At 41.7% G+C, this 15190-nt stretch overlaps 1 protein-coding gene across 7 annotated transcripts in view; it reads left to right on the top strand.

Moving 5' to 3' along the window:
• Positions 1-15190, top strand: part of PCDH15 (protocadherin related 15) — a 773967-nt gene that overhangs the window by 427319 nt on the left and 331458 nt on the right. For all 7 annotated transcript variants that reach the window (XM_068688403.1, XM_068688402.1, XM_068688405.1 and 4 more), the window contains one exon: positions 13806-13924. In XM_068688403.1, coding sequence (XP_068544504.1) covers positions 13834-13924 — 91 coding nt within the window. In that variant the 5' untranslated portion in view covers positions 13806-13833. The remainder of the gene's footprint in view (positions 1-13805; positions 13925-15190) is intronic.

Genomic DNA, 15190 nt, shown 5'->3' with positions numbered 1-15190 from the left:
GCACTGCGTAACTTGTCAGTCCCCTAAAGCTTTCCTGGTGGGACATCTGGTGAACCAAGTTTTGCAATCTGCCTGTCCAGTGTGCTTTCAGATATACGTAGTATTTCCAACAGCACATTAAGTAATAATTAAAAATGTGTAATATTTTGAGTTTCAGCTTCTGCTCTGTGAATGTTTTCTAAGGAAGGCATGACTAAAGCAATCTTGGTTAAATGGTGTTTATTATCTATATCTATCTATATATCTATCTCTCTCTGTATATATAAAGCTGAGGAGAAACTCCAAAAGAGTTTGAAGACACTTCTGAGGTCTTCAGGCCCACAGAAGGCTCTCTATGGAGATGTCCCAAGAGACTAACTCCAATGAAAGGGCAGTATGTTATGGATTGGTGACTGAGGTGTCTGGCTTCAGAGTGATTTTTAGCCACCTCCATGGGCTGTATCTGTAAGCATGTGCAAGTTGTTTTAGGCTAATCCTGCTTATCAGTGGCTACTTTTGAGAAGTTTTTGCCTTCTGATCTAGGTAGGTTCCCCGTACAGCTGACCTGTGAGGAGGTTAGGTAAAGCTGGGTGTTTGCAACCTTCTCTCAGTGTTAAGTTCAAGTCATTGATGGTCATGATCTTCTGTTTCATTTCCACATCCCCTTTCGAGGGGGAGATGCAAAAGATGAAGTCCTGCTGTAGTGTCACAGTGAGTAAACAACATCCATTCCATTACACTGTTGAAGCTATTTCTTTAAAAATCTGTGATCTCAGCAAATTCAAAGCCATGTGGTGCCTTTGAGATGCAATTTAAGAGAGAGCACCGATAATCTAATCTTCAAAAATGGGGTAAGGCTGTACAGCAGCATTCATGTCGCATGATGTTTTTTGCTTAGTTGTGCCACCTAAGGTTGACTGTATCCTCGGGACAATTTGCAGTGCTTCTGTCACGGATCCTGTTCTGTGTAATTTCTTGATGCTTTCTGCTGGTACTATGTACATGTAGGTCTTGCCTTGCATTTGATGGCTTGCATCTAAGACAAAACTCCTCATCATTCTAATGGTCTAGAAGGGGGTGCTTCCAGTTTTCTCTCTTAGGGAAAAATACCTCCCATCACAGTTGTGCAAGCTAGGAGCTAGCTCCAGGGAAAGGTTGATGTCACTGCAGTAATGACTTTTTTTGGGAAAAACAAAAACACACAAAAAAAATATGTTGCTTTCTATTCAAATGAGCACTGGCATTAAAGCAAAAATCTCTGTCTTGTAGGAAGGCAATCTGGGTCTTGGGGAACTGGTGCTGTGGCTAATATGTGTAGCCTTCAAAAAAGACCTTTGAGATTAATTTCACATTTATCCTTTGAGTGTTGGGAAGTGCTAGACTGGGTGCTAAGAAAAAAAAAAAAAAAAGGAGGAGGAAATCCACTTAGGAGAACAAGAGAAGACAAAAATGTCCTTTTTCTACTCCATACCAGTTTTGGAGAGAAGATGATGTGGTTGCTGTGGAGTTGGAGCTTCCTATGGTGCTGCTGTCTGGGACCTGGTTCCTCTGTAATTTCTCATTTCCGTGTGCTAATGGCATTGTGCAGGTTCAGGGGTTTCAAGCAGAAGGAGCTGTACCTGCAGGATCGTGACTTAAGCCCTTATTTCAGCATCTCGAGCTAATTTCTGCATTTCTGTCGTCAGCATGGTTAGCAAAACGTGTAATTTGCCAAAGGGAAACAGCTTAAAATTGAACTGTGAATTTCAAAAGAGAAAATAGTCTTGTTGCTTATAATGTTGCCTTTGCTTATTGAAAAACAGTAAGTATGGATTATTTCTTTTGACTTACTCTATTTCTGTTAGTGGATTTCACCTCTTCCTTTCCTAGGCTAGAAACCCATTTCTCCTTCAACTTTGCAGCACTGTGCAACAGTAACAGAATAAAAAAAATGGAAATTGGTGCTTTTTTCTTCTTTTCAACACAGAAGCAATTAGATCATATAATTTCATTAAATAATTTTGTGGAACAAAAGCTGTGTTTTGAGGCCATACGACTTGGAAAGAATATGTGAGGGAGAAAGAGGCATCAGAGAGCCCCCCGGGAGGTGCTACCACCTGTAGTCACGTCACCAACTGCAGCTGCTCTGAAGCAGAGCACTGCTAAAAATGCTGTTTTTAAGCCCAAGTCTCCCAAATGTGTCTGCCCTCTTGCCAGGCATGGTTCTTCCTCTCTTCTCTGTTGTGTGCTGAGGGCCTGAGTGGTAGGAGTAAAGCAGAAGAACCCAGGTGAGGAAAATTCCTTCCTGCTGGCAGTTTGGCTTGAAACAAGCACATGGAAGTAGCAGGAAACTCCAGGGTTTCTGTGCTTTACTGAACTTACAAAACACAGCTGGGAAAAAAAAAAAAAAGTCAGCCATGAATTTGCAACAAAAGCCATTAATCCATTGCATTCATCAGATATTCATCTGACTGTTACTGCGTGGTGAAGAGGAATTGAAAAGCACCCCTGAACTCAGCTATGTGGCACTGCACAGCTTTTCTCTTGGGGCTCCTACAGGTGCATTACACAAGCCCTGAGCATATGAAATCATTGCCATAACGTGCATAGTTTTAAATGATATTGTTTGTAAAGGGATCTTGGCTGGCAGTGGAATCAGTTGTTCTCCCTGCCACAACTTCCTGAACGAGTCCAAATGTTCAGTTCATGCTTTTAGTTAATTTCTTTGTATTTATTCATGTTTTAATCCCGTCTTTATTCATGTAGTATAGCACTACATTAGTCAAGTGAAAAATACATTGCTGCAGCAGTTCTGGTAGCCAAGGTCTTTGTCAATTCTCTGTAACATCTCTTTCAGGTGAAAAGTAATGCTTGGGCTTGTATTCTCAGAGGTGAAGGTTGTTTTTTTTCTATTGGGGGGGACATGAAGAGGGGGCATTTCTTGCTTTGGTTGATGAGGGAAGGTTTACATCCTACAGTGACTTAAAGTCAGTTCATCTGTCCTTTCTGAGACCTTCTTCTTCTCTGGTGCCTCCTTGGGAAATTATGGTAGCAAAACCAGTGTTTAATGCTCTGGGGTTTTCTGTTGTCCTTTATAATGCCATTATAATTTAGGTCGTATTTCTATCCCTTCTAATGCTCCCAAGCATTTTGTTTACTTTAGCTCAGTGCCCATTACACTATAGCAGCTATCTGTACTGCTTCCTCTGAGGGGATAATGTCTAAAAAGCTGATAAATTCAGAATCCATATTTGCATTCATGAATACGTTATTTGTCCCAGTGTGCATTTTGATCCAAATTGAAATTCATTTCCCCAGCTATTGCTCAGGTACCAAATGCATTTAAATCCTTACAGAGCTGCTCACAATCCCCCAGGGCTGTTAAAAAATGCTGCTGGGACCTTTTACTGGTGGTGTCCCCATGCTCCACGTTGCTCTGCTGGCTGCCTCCTGGCACCTGCTCCTCCTTTAACCGGTGCTGATACAGTTGTAAACCGTGCAGACCAGCTCCTCTATTTGTTAATTTTCAGTTTTCTTCTGGATTTGCCACTAGAATTGTCAGATTATAATTGTTTTCTACAATTTAGCGTTTTTTCTTGGACAGCTGATCCTGCTTCCCCTTGTGAAGCACCCCAGAGCCACGTCTCTTTGGCCACAGCCCTTTCCCCTGTCTTTAGGAGTGTCCTTCCTTGTTTTCTGACTTCAGAAAACTGACTTCAGACTTTCTGTGTGACTCTTTCCAGGCCATCGGCGACTTGCAAATGCTTACAGATACCTGGCAGCTTTCTAGTTCACCCTGTCAGATTCCTAGGTGGCCAAACTATTTATTTGGTGTCATGGTCAGGACAGCTTCCAGAATGGACAGACACTACTTGTCGTTCAATAAAGCAATCTGTTACCTAGCTGTCCATCATGAGGACATTGTTCCACCTGGACGATGCAGGGACTAATCTTCTTGTGAGGGTCAGCAGCATTTTTTTGTCAGCACCAGTGATTCTGAACTTTGGATCCAGTTACGTTACTCCAAGTAAAAGAGGTATCTTAATCCCTGGTTTCTGAAACTTGTCCTGTTCTCTTATCTCCCTGCTGAGCTTGTGATCATTCCTGGTAGGTACGGTTCTGACTCATTCGTGCGCTCTGTGGGTGGCAGCAAGTGTCAAAGCTCTGCTGGCTTCCTGCACACTCTATTCAACTTCACCAGATCAGCCTTTAATGCCTTCTAAACTCTAAGCATTGTGAAATTCGCAGAAATGTCAGCTCAGTAACAAAGAAAATATCGAGTAGGATGCTAGGAGTGCTGTCTGCCTCTCAGGGCACGTCTGTGGGCCTTTGCCCGTCCTTACCACAGCTAGGCCTCAGCCAGCGCCAAACAGTGGCACGAGGCGACCCTGCGTGGGTGTGGGGACGTTGTCTGACAGTCTTTATACTAACAGTGTTGTTGTTTGCCTTTATGAAACCTTACAGGAAATACTTTCTGCAGTCTTATTTACATAATTTTGGCATCTTTTGAAATTTGAGTAACAATTCATGTGTGGTTTGATTAGCAGGCTCCAGCTCAGCTGTCCAGGCTGATGAGGCTTCACAACACATTTGTGGTGATGCACGAGAGGTCTAAACGCTCATGGCATTGGTCATAGGAGGCTTTTTATTGTCTCAAAGCTTGCTGGAGTACTTGGCTTATGGCTTAAGTAATTCATTTGTGCCTGGAAAGCGTGTAGCTGAATGTAACTGGTAATGCATCGAGTGACCCAGGAAACAAGGAACTGATAAACATCAAATGTGCAGTTTGCTACATTTCTGGAAAAGAGACATCAATTCTTTATTAAATATATCAATTTAGAATGGACACCGTGGGGAGGGAGAAGTGGTTGAGAAGTACTGAGAAATGAGGAAAGGCAGGTGCTGCCTTTTGTCCCAAGGGTGCCAAGGAGGGTGGACTGAACCAAACTGTTTGTGTGGAGGAATGGGATGTGCATCAGCTTTTGTAGGATGCCTTTGTCCCACTGCACGTAGGTTGGGCAGGAGAAGCGTGTAGCTGAGTGCCCTGCTCAGCGGCTCCAAACAGGGTGGAGTTAGATGCAACAAGCAGCAGCAGTGGAGGACTTTGGGTTTACTTTCTATGATGAATTAAGCAAAACTTGTAAAGCGAAGGATTTTTGAGCTGTACCCTCCCCACAGGAATCTGCCTAGGAAGGGGATTGTTGGGAGCAGCATTACAAGTCGGGCTGCAGGCATCTCTTCTTGAGGGCTGGTTTGCCAGGGTTCTCTGTAGCTGGTAATCACAGGTAGGTAAGGACAAACTGCTTCATAATGGTAAGCGGAAAAATTGTATTTCCAGAGAAACTAAGTGCAGGTAAAGACATCTCAGACCTTCTAAACTTTACTTTTACATAGTCTGTGAGTTGGAGTGCAGATGTACAAAAATTCTGATCTGCCTTAATCAGCCTTAGCACTTGTAAGCTGTCCCAGCTTCAAAAGCCAGGACTATTTTTAAAGCTTTTGGCCCAGTAATGCGTAACTGCACACCCTTCTACTTGACAGCCAGGTAGCTGAATATAATTTCTGCTAAGTGTGTGCATATGTATATGCATTTTAATTCTGAAATGTCTTTTGAAGTATTTTAACAGAGCTAATAAAAAACTGTAATTACTCCAGGATGTGTTTAATAGTACTCTTGGCATGTGATGACTAACAGGCAAGGAGAATCAGTCGTCTCCTGACTTTCTACAGAAACATAGGCTTTGCTTTGACAAGTTGGATGTATTTATTTTACAAAATTTACATCTGAGTGCAGAGAATTGAAGCCGCAGCATATAAATCTGACTTGAGAAAATGTAATTTTCTCCAATAAAATAAATTCATGTAACGCAGTTGTGGACATGCCCGTTGCCATAATGGAAGTTGGAGTTTAAGCCTTGAACTCTTGAGAAGTGGCAGGTTTCCTCCCAGGGTGTTCAGAGGGGCTCTGAGGGAACCGTGCCTGGTGTGAGAGGGACATAGGTCTGGTGGGTCTGTGCCATCCAGCAGGGACAGGAGAGCTGCGGGCAGAACTCTGTAGGAGCAGGTGTTTCGTACTGGGCATGTTTGAAGCTCGTATCATCCTAAAAGATGAAGTCATCCTGGGGGATGTGGAGAGATACCTACAGCCAGAAATTGGGTTCCTGTAGTGGTGCTCAGAATAAGCCCCCGTAACCGTCTGGTCTTCTTGGAAGGGAGCTGCACAGCAGAAATTGACCTCGTTGCACTAATCACTCACTGGGGTTTTCCTAGCAAACGTGAGAAAAGTCAGTAGTGAGGCAGGTGCTATCAAACTCTGATCCTGAAGAACAAAAAAGCAACTGGCAGGGCAGAACCTATGCTCTTATAATTTGCTTTCTAGGATGTCTTTCGAGAAGCCATTCCTGGACCTTTTTTTTTTTTTTTGTAATTCAAGTCCAAATGAGATGCAGCTGAATGCTGGGGCCAGCTGTTGGGGTGAGCCAATCAGCCCGTGGGACAGCGCCGCAGCTGCAGCTCTGCCACTCCTCCCTGTGCCTGAACTTGCTTTTTCCCCCCCATACAATTCATGTGGGCTGCCCCTGTGAGAATCCTGCTCTTTGAGAGCTCGGGTGGGAGCTGGGAGAAAACTGAACTTCCTGCCCATCCTGGTATTTCAAAAACCCAGCATTTGTTTCGCTGCAAGGTAACCAAGTTCTTCATCGGTTTTTGCTTAGAGGAAACCTCTGATTTGCTCCTCTGCCTTAGGTGAGCCCCGTGAAAGAGAGAAGGCTTCAGCAGTGGAGGCATGGAGAGATTTCTGGGATATGGTCCAGTACTTGTCTTGCAGTAACAGCAGTGAGACTGATCTTTGTATTTCTATATCAAGCTGTATTTCTGTTATTAACTAGTAAAGTAGCCAGTACTTTAATGTATAATTTAAGCTTTGTGGGCATATTTTGTAAAGACAAAGGTTATTGAAGAGCTAACTTAAATACTTCTGACTTATATAGTTTATATATATATTTAATGGTTTTATGATAAGTAGTTAATGTTACTTAGAGTAATGTCACTTCCTCGGGCAGTGATGTAAGGAGCTGTAGGATATTTTTCCTCTCTCCGCATCCTAGAGCCACTGCCTGCAGGTAGCAGTTGTAGATGTACAGCCCAATGCAGGCCTGACCTTGGGAGCATCTTTGCATTAAGCGGTGGCAGCCTCCTGTGAGAGTGGGGTTGTTGTATAGGCTGAGTGCACACAGAGGGTTGGGGAACTGAGTATCTGTGTGGTGCCTCCGCATTACAAACCAGGGGCTGGAGACAGGACTAAATTGGCTATCCTGTTTACTCACCCATGATTAAGAGGATGTAATTCATCTCATGGCTGGATTGCTTCTCAGAAAATACAGAAAATAACTCCAGCGATTGCAACTAATGATGAAGCAGGAAGCAAAAACCGCTCTCCATCTCTACCTCAGTTACTCTGTCAAAGCTTTTTTTCTATTTTTGGTGGTGCAGTTGACATTTCTCTGAGCAAACCTGCATATACTTAGCAATATTCCCTCTTCTCTTTGGAAATTAACAGCATGCTGCATCAAGTGTTAATACAGCACATTTACAGTACGCTCTGCTGGCAGGGGGATTGGCAAAGTGCTCCCAAGATGTCACCTGCTGCGAATGGGGCCATACATGAGGTGCTATTGCTATGTGCAGAGGGAAAATAGCATCTTTCTATTGAGGGTGAGTAGGGAAATACCAGTCGCTTTGGGTTGGGGTACACAGCACTGAAATAAACTCAGGAATTTCAATGTTGAAGTAAAAGTGACTCTTAAAGTTGAGAAGTGCATCTTCTGCATTAAATGCAAAACTGACCCCGTAGCAAAATTTAATTCTAGCTGTACCTAGATGAGGTGCTGTTGTACTAAAGTTTTTAATTTATTTATTATTTTTTTTTTTCACTAACGCGGAGGCAAGTAACTTGCTGTTACTGATGGTCTCCATTGGCTTGGACATACCTTGCTGTGGCAGTGACTGTGACTATATTGGGAAAGTGGCCGTTTTTGTAAGAAGAACATAGCACAGGGGAGTAATTAAAGCTGTTAGGCCTTAGAGGGAAATGGACAACGAGGAATTCAGGAATTACTTGAATGTCATGAAAGTGAACACATCCATAAGAATGGATCCAGCACCCATGAAAAAGGAATGAGTTGGGAGTATGCTTGATTGTTGAAACTGAATCTTAAAAATGTTCACATTATTGAAAGGATCCAATCAAGGAAAGGACAGTAACAAAATCCATACAATTTGTCCTAGTTCTATAGCATGAAAATCTTCTTAGCTAATGTAAGAGGAGTCAAGTATGTCAAAGAGTTCATAGGCTGAAATGTTTCCATGTGGAGTGCTCGAGCAGTATTCACAAAATAAAAACTGTGATGATTTTCTAGTTAAAGCTAGATCATGCAAAATTGGAGAAAGGATTGTATTTGTACTGTAAATTATTCAATATAACCCCAGTTCAACCAAATATTTGCATATGCTTAACTTCTTCAAGAGAGCATATAAACAGATGTTTGACTTCAGTAAACAGAGTTATTCAGTTATTCACACTGGGTGCTGAAGTGGAGCTGTAAATAGCTCTCGTGGCTTTAACTCCAAGGTAAGCTCTGCCTTCACTGGCTCTGCTCACACGCTGATGCTGAGGCGGGCCTGGCAGCTCTCTGGGAAGTGCAGAGAGTGGACACGGGAGCTGGCAGGCTGATCTTTTACTTCCCAGGACATCCCTGAGCTTGTGAGCTGGAATCTTTTTTTTTTCTTTTGTTCAAGCCTTAACTGAAGGTGTTCCCCAGCCCTGCAGTTCCCCATCTGATGTGCTCCAGATGTGCAAATGACCATTCAGCCCCAAGACCTAGCTAATGGGAGGTGAAAGCCCTGGAAGATGCTCGGTATGGGTGTTAGGTCCCAGCACTGACCGCTGCCATGCACATCCCAGCTGCTTGCAGGCATAAATGCAGCAGTTGGGGTGGGAATAGGAGAGGGTGGGCGCTCTGCTGCACCTGGATGGGGTATGGCATGTGTCGAGCCAGCTGTGGCTGCCTACCCAGAGACGTAACGCTCGTTAAGAATGGCACTGAGACAAACCAAAGGTGGTTTTTGCCTGTTCGCATGTTTAAGTATTTTTGAAGTGTTTTCTTCTGTTGACAGTTCAACATAATTGTTTTGGAAACAGAAATAAAGCATTCGGGACATATAGTTAATGGAGCGTAGCTTTAACCTAGCCACAAACGCTGTCAGACTGTAAAGCAAATTCGTCTCCTATTTGGCTTCTGTAAGAGACGCTTTTTTACCATTTCTGCTGACATTTCTGATATATTACGGCACCAGTCCCATCACAGCACAAGCATTTGCACTTCAGAGACCCTGTTTTTGTCTGCAATCTTCAGGCATTTTATCTGATCAGTAATAATACAGATGAGCCCATAATAAAACTGTCCACTATAATTTTTCCTGTTTTTAAAGAATTCTGTATGTAGACTTCTAAAAGTAGTTGACTTTATACCTGAATGTTTTATCGCAATTGTAATATTCACAAGGCAACACCCATAAACAAAATGTGTGACTGTTGATCCTTGAAGGAGTTCTGGTTGGTTGTGTAAAATCACAGCATTCATGTAAATAGGTATATAAACATTTATAAACACGCTGTACTGTTCTTCCAACCATGGTAATTTCACAGGGGCTATTGTTCTTGACATATATTAAATGGCAAATGCTTGTTTACGTCTACTTAGTGATTTGTAAGTATGCACTTTCTCCTCTTAGAATGAGTTATAAACTGTGCTTGCCTCAAAGATGTGCTCAAATTTGCTGCTAGCGGTCAGAAGGTTTTAGAGTTGCTGCTATGCCAATGTTTGTGTTGTGGTGCTGTTACATTCTGCATTTCGTAGGGAGCCTTGGTTAGGCTCTGAGTAACCCAACGGCCTCTGACTTGAGGCAAAATCAGTCCAAAGCTGAGATTTTTATTTTTCTTTTTATTAAAAACAACGTAGAAACACCATGTTCTGGTGCAACTTAAGTGCTAGTTTTGGTTTGGAAGTTTGCTGGAGACCAGTGGGGACAATGTTAGCCAGGGTTTGGGTATTTGTACAGCAGTTTTTCTTTCTCTGTTTGTTACCTCTTAACCACATCTATAATAGTTTTTTCCCTCTCCCTTGCCTATCTTTCTCTGAGGTTAAATTTTATAAAGAATCATTTCCTTCCAATGCATGACATTAGCATATACCTGATTTCAGAGGCCTTCTCTAACTTCAGTTATTTCCATACCAAGAACAAATTTGCATCGGTAGTTATTATTTGCTTATTTTACCCTGACCAAGGCTGTTTATTTTAATTAAGTCCATGTTTCCCTGGTCAGCTTCAAATGAATGCAGAGTTTTAAAGTACTGCAATAACAAGGGATCGTAAGTATTTAAGATTACAAGGATAGCATTGGGTCCTAAATATATTCCAGGTGCTTGGATGCCATGACTCATTTGATTTCTGAGGTTTTGTTTTTTTCCCATTCACCTTTATCCTGTCTTAAAACTTTCTGAAATGTGTCATGTAGATGACTTGACTTGCTGGAGTTTGAGCGATTCAGTAGCTACACTGGTGAAAGATAAAATATAATAATAAAACAAAAGTGAGATGAGGAGAGGTGATTACTCCATTGAGTGCCATCACAGCACTGCTGTAGTTGAGCTGCAAATACCGCCAGTGATCGGCTGCAGACAAAGATACAGACATGCCAAAAATTGGAGTTCCCCAAAACGTCAGCTCTCTTTATTTTTCATTAAGGATTCTTGTGTGTGAATATATAACTTCTCATTGCCTGTGGTAATATCAAACTTCAAAATTTTGCTGCAGCAATGTTGATGTATTTTCCTGTATTTCCTAATCTTTTAAGACTTACCATGTGCCGTTACTTTGCAGATATTTTTTTTATTAGCAATTCACAATTGTCCTTTGCCATTTACAGCTGAATGCTGTTTCTTACAGACTGTGGACCTTTTGGAACTGTGTAATAACTTTTTGGGTGGTTGTGAGCTATTTCTGAGTTAGCAGAATCTGCTTAACTTTGGTAGGAATGTCCTTGCTTTCTACGTTTTCATACCAGGTTTTTTCTGATTATGAAGTGGGGGAGAAAGGGAGGCCAATTTGTATGCACTTGTATATAGAGATGCTTATTCTTAGAGCAGCAGTGCTGCTGTCCTCGTGTTTTACTTGACTTTTCATCAAAATCAAAAATAAGTCTGCCAAGATTCTGTCCTGAAATCTCTCTAGAGTAGACTTGACTCAAGAACGTCAGCTGAGCTCTGAATAGCTCTTTCAAAAATAGGACATCGTGATTTAGAGATGTGGATTTTCTTTTTTTCTTCTTTTTTTTTTTTTTTTTTCCCCCAAGGTTGTAAATTTAAATATCTGAGGTCTGAAGTGTGTATGGACATTTCTTTCTAGGACTTGGAGCACACTCAGTCTGCATAGTCCTGTGGCCTTTATTAGGCCAAGCTGAAGAAACTAAGTAAGTCTCTTGAACAACCTGTTTCCATTTTTGAGGTGTAAGATGTTGGAGGCACGTGACAGTAAGTGTCACCTCCTGCAATAATAATGCCATGTGCTTAAAATTAAAAGCAATGGGGCCCAATGCTTTTAGGGTCTCCTCTGAATGTGGGAAGAAAAAATGGTGAAGTATTGATATGTTTGCATCTTCAAAAGCATCCAGCAAGCTTGATGATCTTTTGATTTGTTTAATAATAATTTTGGTTACCTGGGTAAGTAAAGGGGGAAAAAGCCACTTTTGACCAGCACAAAGTCTTGGGCATGCTTCTGGGAGGGGGTTCCTTTTTTTCCTTTCTCTTTCCTTGAGAACTAGCTGCTCTTTTCCTCCAGCAGTTCCATGCTTTCCAATTGATTGGTAACATGTTTATGAGCCTGAAGCTTCCTTTTCCTAGCGGCACAACAGGCTTTTAAAAGCCCTTTGGCCAAATGGATTGTGAGATCTCTGCTAACAATTCTGGTGTCCTCTTGTGGGTGGGAACGATACCCCCATTAGGAAAAGCCAGAAATTCTTACTTGAGCTGTTTCCCCTGGAGCTAGGGACAGAGGCTGTTACAGGAGGAGGAAGATGGGCACATGTTCATGGTAGTAGATCCTGTTGCTTGGCCTGGATTCAGTGACTCACGTAATCATGAGCTGTCCTGTCAGACTGATGGTTGTCCAGCTGAAATACAAACACAGTCGCCCAAATTCGCACTACCACATGGAGCCCTGTGCTCGATGTGTGGTATTTACGTGCTTCCTGAAGCTGCTGCACGTTGCAGCTGATGGCCTGCACTGGCCAGGGTGGCAGGAGCCAGACATCAACCCAGATCAGGACAAGGGAAGGCTTCTCATCATCTTTAACCCCTGAACGAGGGGTGGAGTAGTGAATGTGCTGCGCCATCCTCCCCTGCCCTTTATATTTTTATAGCATTCTTTTAATAGCGAGCTTTAGTATTAAAATCCCTGGAAAGCAAAAAGTCAGAGGTGATCTCCTTGGTCTTTGGGAAGAAGAAAGGAGCTCTGCTTGATGTGTAAGGGAGCCTTGATACGATCTGGAGTAAGTTCAGACCTTGGAGAAATTTCTTTCTTTTACAATACCTAACAAAACTTTTCTGTTAGTGGCAACTCCACATCCTTTTGCTGTGGATTAGCAGAGTGTGATCCCAAAGGATGTCTGTATGCCCTGAGCTGGTGGTTTGGTTTTGTGCTGTGAATTAGACCCTGTCCATACGTTTGTGTTTTTCTACGTGCTGGGTCCGTGGAAGAAAATGAGAGCACAAGGCCAGCACTGTGCCGCCAGGCGGATCGGGCTGTGGTAGTGCTGGAGCTGTGAAGAGGGGGGGAAGTCTGTTTGTTTGACTTGGAATGAGATACAGGGCGTTTGTAACCACAATGGGAAGTTATAAGCAGAAACTGGCAATGAAATCCGAGTCAAGTGCTTTGCTTGGGAAAATTGACAGCACTTAAACCCTTTTTATACAATAGCTTGTTTTTATAATGCTGTAACTCTCTCCCCGTTTCATGCTTCTGTTGCTAGGAAGTTCATTGTATTTGTCACAATGTTTTTTAATGTGAAGGAATATTTTTAAATAATTCAGTTCTGGGCTACAGAAATATGTTAATTCTCTTTATTGGAGCAATAAAACAGTTTTATATAACTTTCTAATGTTACTCATTCTAAATATGCTCTGGAATTCATCCAAACCTGTCTTTGTTCATCCAGACCTGTCTTGGCCAGTTTATTCTTCTGATTTTGTTTTGATTTGTTCTGTTTTTATTTTTTTTTCTTTTTGTTTGTTGGTTTGTTTCTTTGTTTTTTTGTTTTTTCCTCCCCTGCTGGCCACGTACCTAGAGCATTATTAGAGAAGGCCATTTACTGGGAGATGTTCTGCTGGGCACTGGGTTTGGATGCTGGCTCTCTGCTGCCTCTTGCAATTAAACATCAGTTTTAATAAGCAGAACTTCTCCCATAGGGTCACTTCTCCAAAGTACTGTAAAGCACAAGGCTGAAGCAGGAAGAGTAAAAAAATAAAATAAAATAATTTTATGCAAATTACAGCTTAATAAAGCAAATGCAAGATTCTTGCTTGGGAGGCTGTGCATACGTGATTATCAAATTAATGTACATTTGTATGTTTTAATGTTAATGGGATTAAGCTTGCTTGTTTAACAGGCGTGGTCCGTAACAGTTCAACATTGTATATGCCCTATATGCATCCAAAGCTATGGAATAGTTTGTAATTACCTTTGCGAAGGCTGGTTGACTAATGCATGTACCAAATCTTTGTTTTTTTCAGATCTGCCTTGAGTGAAGTGTAACAAAAAATGCTACAGCGGTTTTGTCTCTGGAAGTGGTTAGCTGTAGGGATTGCACTTGCTACTGTCTTAGCGGGTTCCTTGGCCCAGAACGATGAAGGTAAGGCTTTTGCTGTGGGAGGGAGGGGATGATTCCTTTCTTATTTATTGAAAGAGTTACCTTACCTTGCTTTTCTTGTAAATGGACAGTTACAGCACTGGGAACAGTGGTTTCAAATAATTCTTAATTTTTCATTCTTAAAAACAATACTTCAAAAAAAACCTAAAGTGATGTTATAGGAAAGAGCATGAGCTATTGGTGCCATATCTGTTAAATTTAATTAAAAATATCAGAAATCTGTTCCTCCAGTTAATTGTAGTAACACAGAATTACAGATGGAGGTACCTTGGTCCATCTTCTGTTTCAAAATCTGCCGATTGGTACCTTTTTGTTACAGTTGCTTTAGAGGAAGGGAAAGATGCTTGTCCACAGTTATATATGAAGCTATTGTTCATTAATGGTAATGTGCCTGTAATGCACAGTGGCTTCCTGACTTAGAAAGGCTGTGAAGCCTGTACCTCAGCAGTTATTGATCTGTTGATAATGCTGCCTGATGGGATCATGTGGTAGGAGAGAAGCCCTGCGGCTTCTTTGCTCTGTTTTAAGAGTCATCTGGAGTAATGAAAATGACATCGGTGACAGATAGCAATGGCAGCAGAAACTCAGCTGATTAGATTTTTGGTTTTCAAATTTCCGTGCACTGTTTTGACTTTTTATCTGCTGCTTCTGTTTAACGTTTGCAGTGATTCCATGAAAACTTGCTGATAAAACTTTCCTTCCTGTTACCAGGAAGTGGGGAAGACCTGAAAATACAGAATATTGTAAACAGGTCTAACTCTTGTGGACAACTTAGAGCTAACAATCTGTCTACTCCAGCTGTCCACCTCTTTGAAGGCAGAACGCAGACACCATCAGGGTTTTATGGGCTTCCCTTTAGTTCATTAACTTAGATTCTTGAAATGTGGTGTTTTGTGTTTAATGCAATGTTTCAGATGGATCTGTAGTGATTTTTTTTTTTGTTTTGTTTTTGTTTTTTTTTTTTTTTTTGTTTTGGCTTGTGCCATTGAATTTAGCACATAACCCAACCTGTTTTTTATCACTCACAAGTTCTCTTGTTATACAGCCTGAACAGAGGGTGCCTTGATTTTCAGTGAATATCAGTTTGAATATAGGCAAGAGTACCGTTCCTTCACTGGGGGAAAGGTTCAGAAATACCATTGCTTGAGGAATATGTAGCTGAACCACTTGTGATACAAACTCAATAATTAATTTATTTTTTTTCCTGTGTTCAGGGAAGTGAATTTAGCTACAAGTGTTCCTGTTATC

This window comes from Anas acuta, chromosome 7 (genome assembly GCF_963932015.1).
Source record: "Anas acuta chromosome 7, bAnaAcu1.1, whole genome shotgun sequence".
In the NCBI taxonomy this organism is placed as follows: Eukaryota; Metazoa; Chordata; class Aves; order Anseriformes; family Anatidae; genus Anas; species Anas acuta.
Note: the sequence above shows the minus strand (reverse complement) of the source record. Positions and strands in the feature narration are given on the sequence as shown.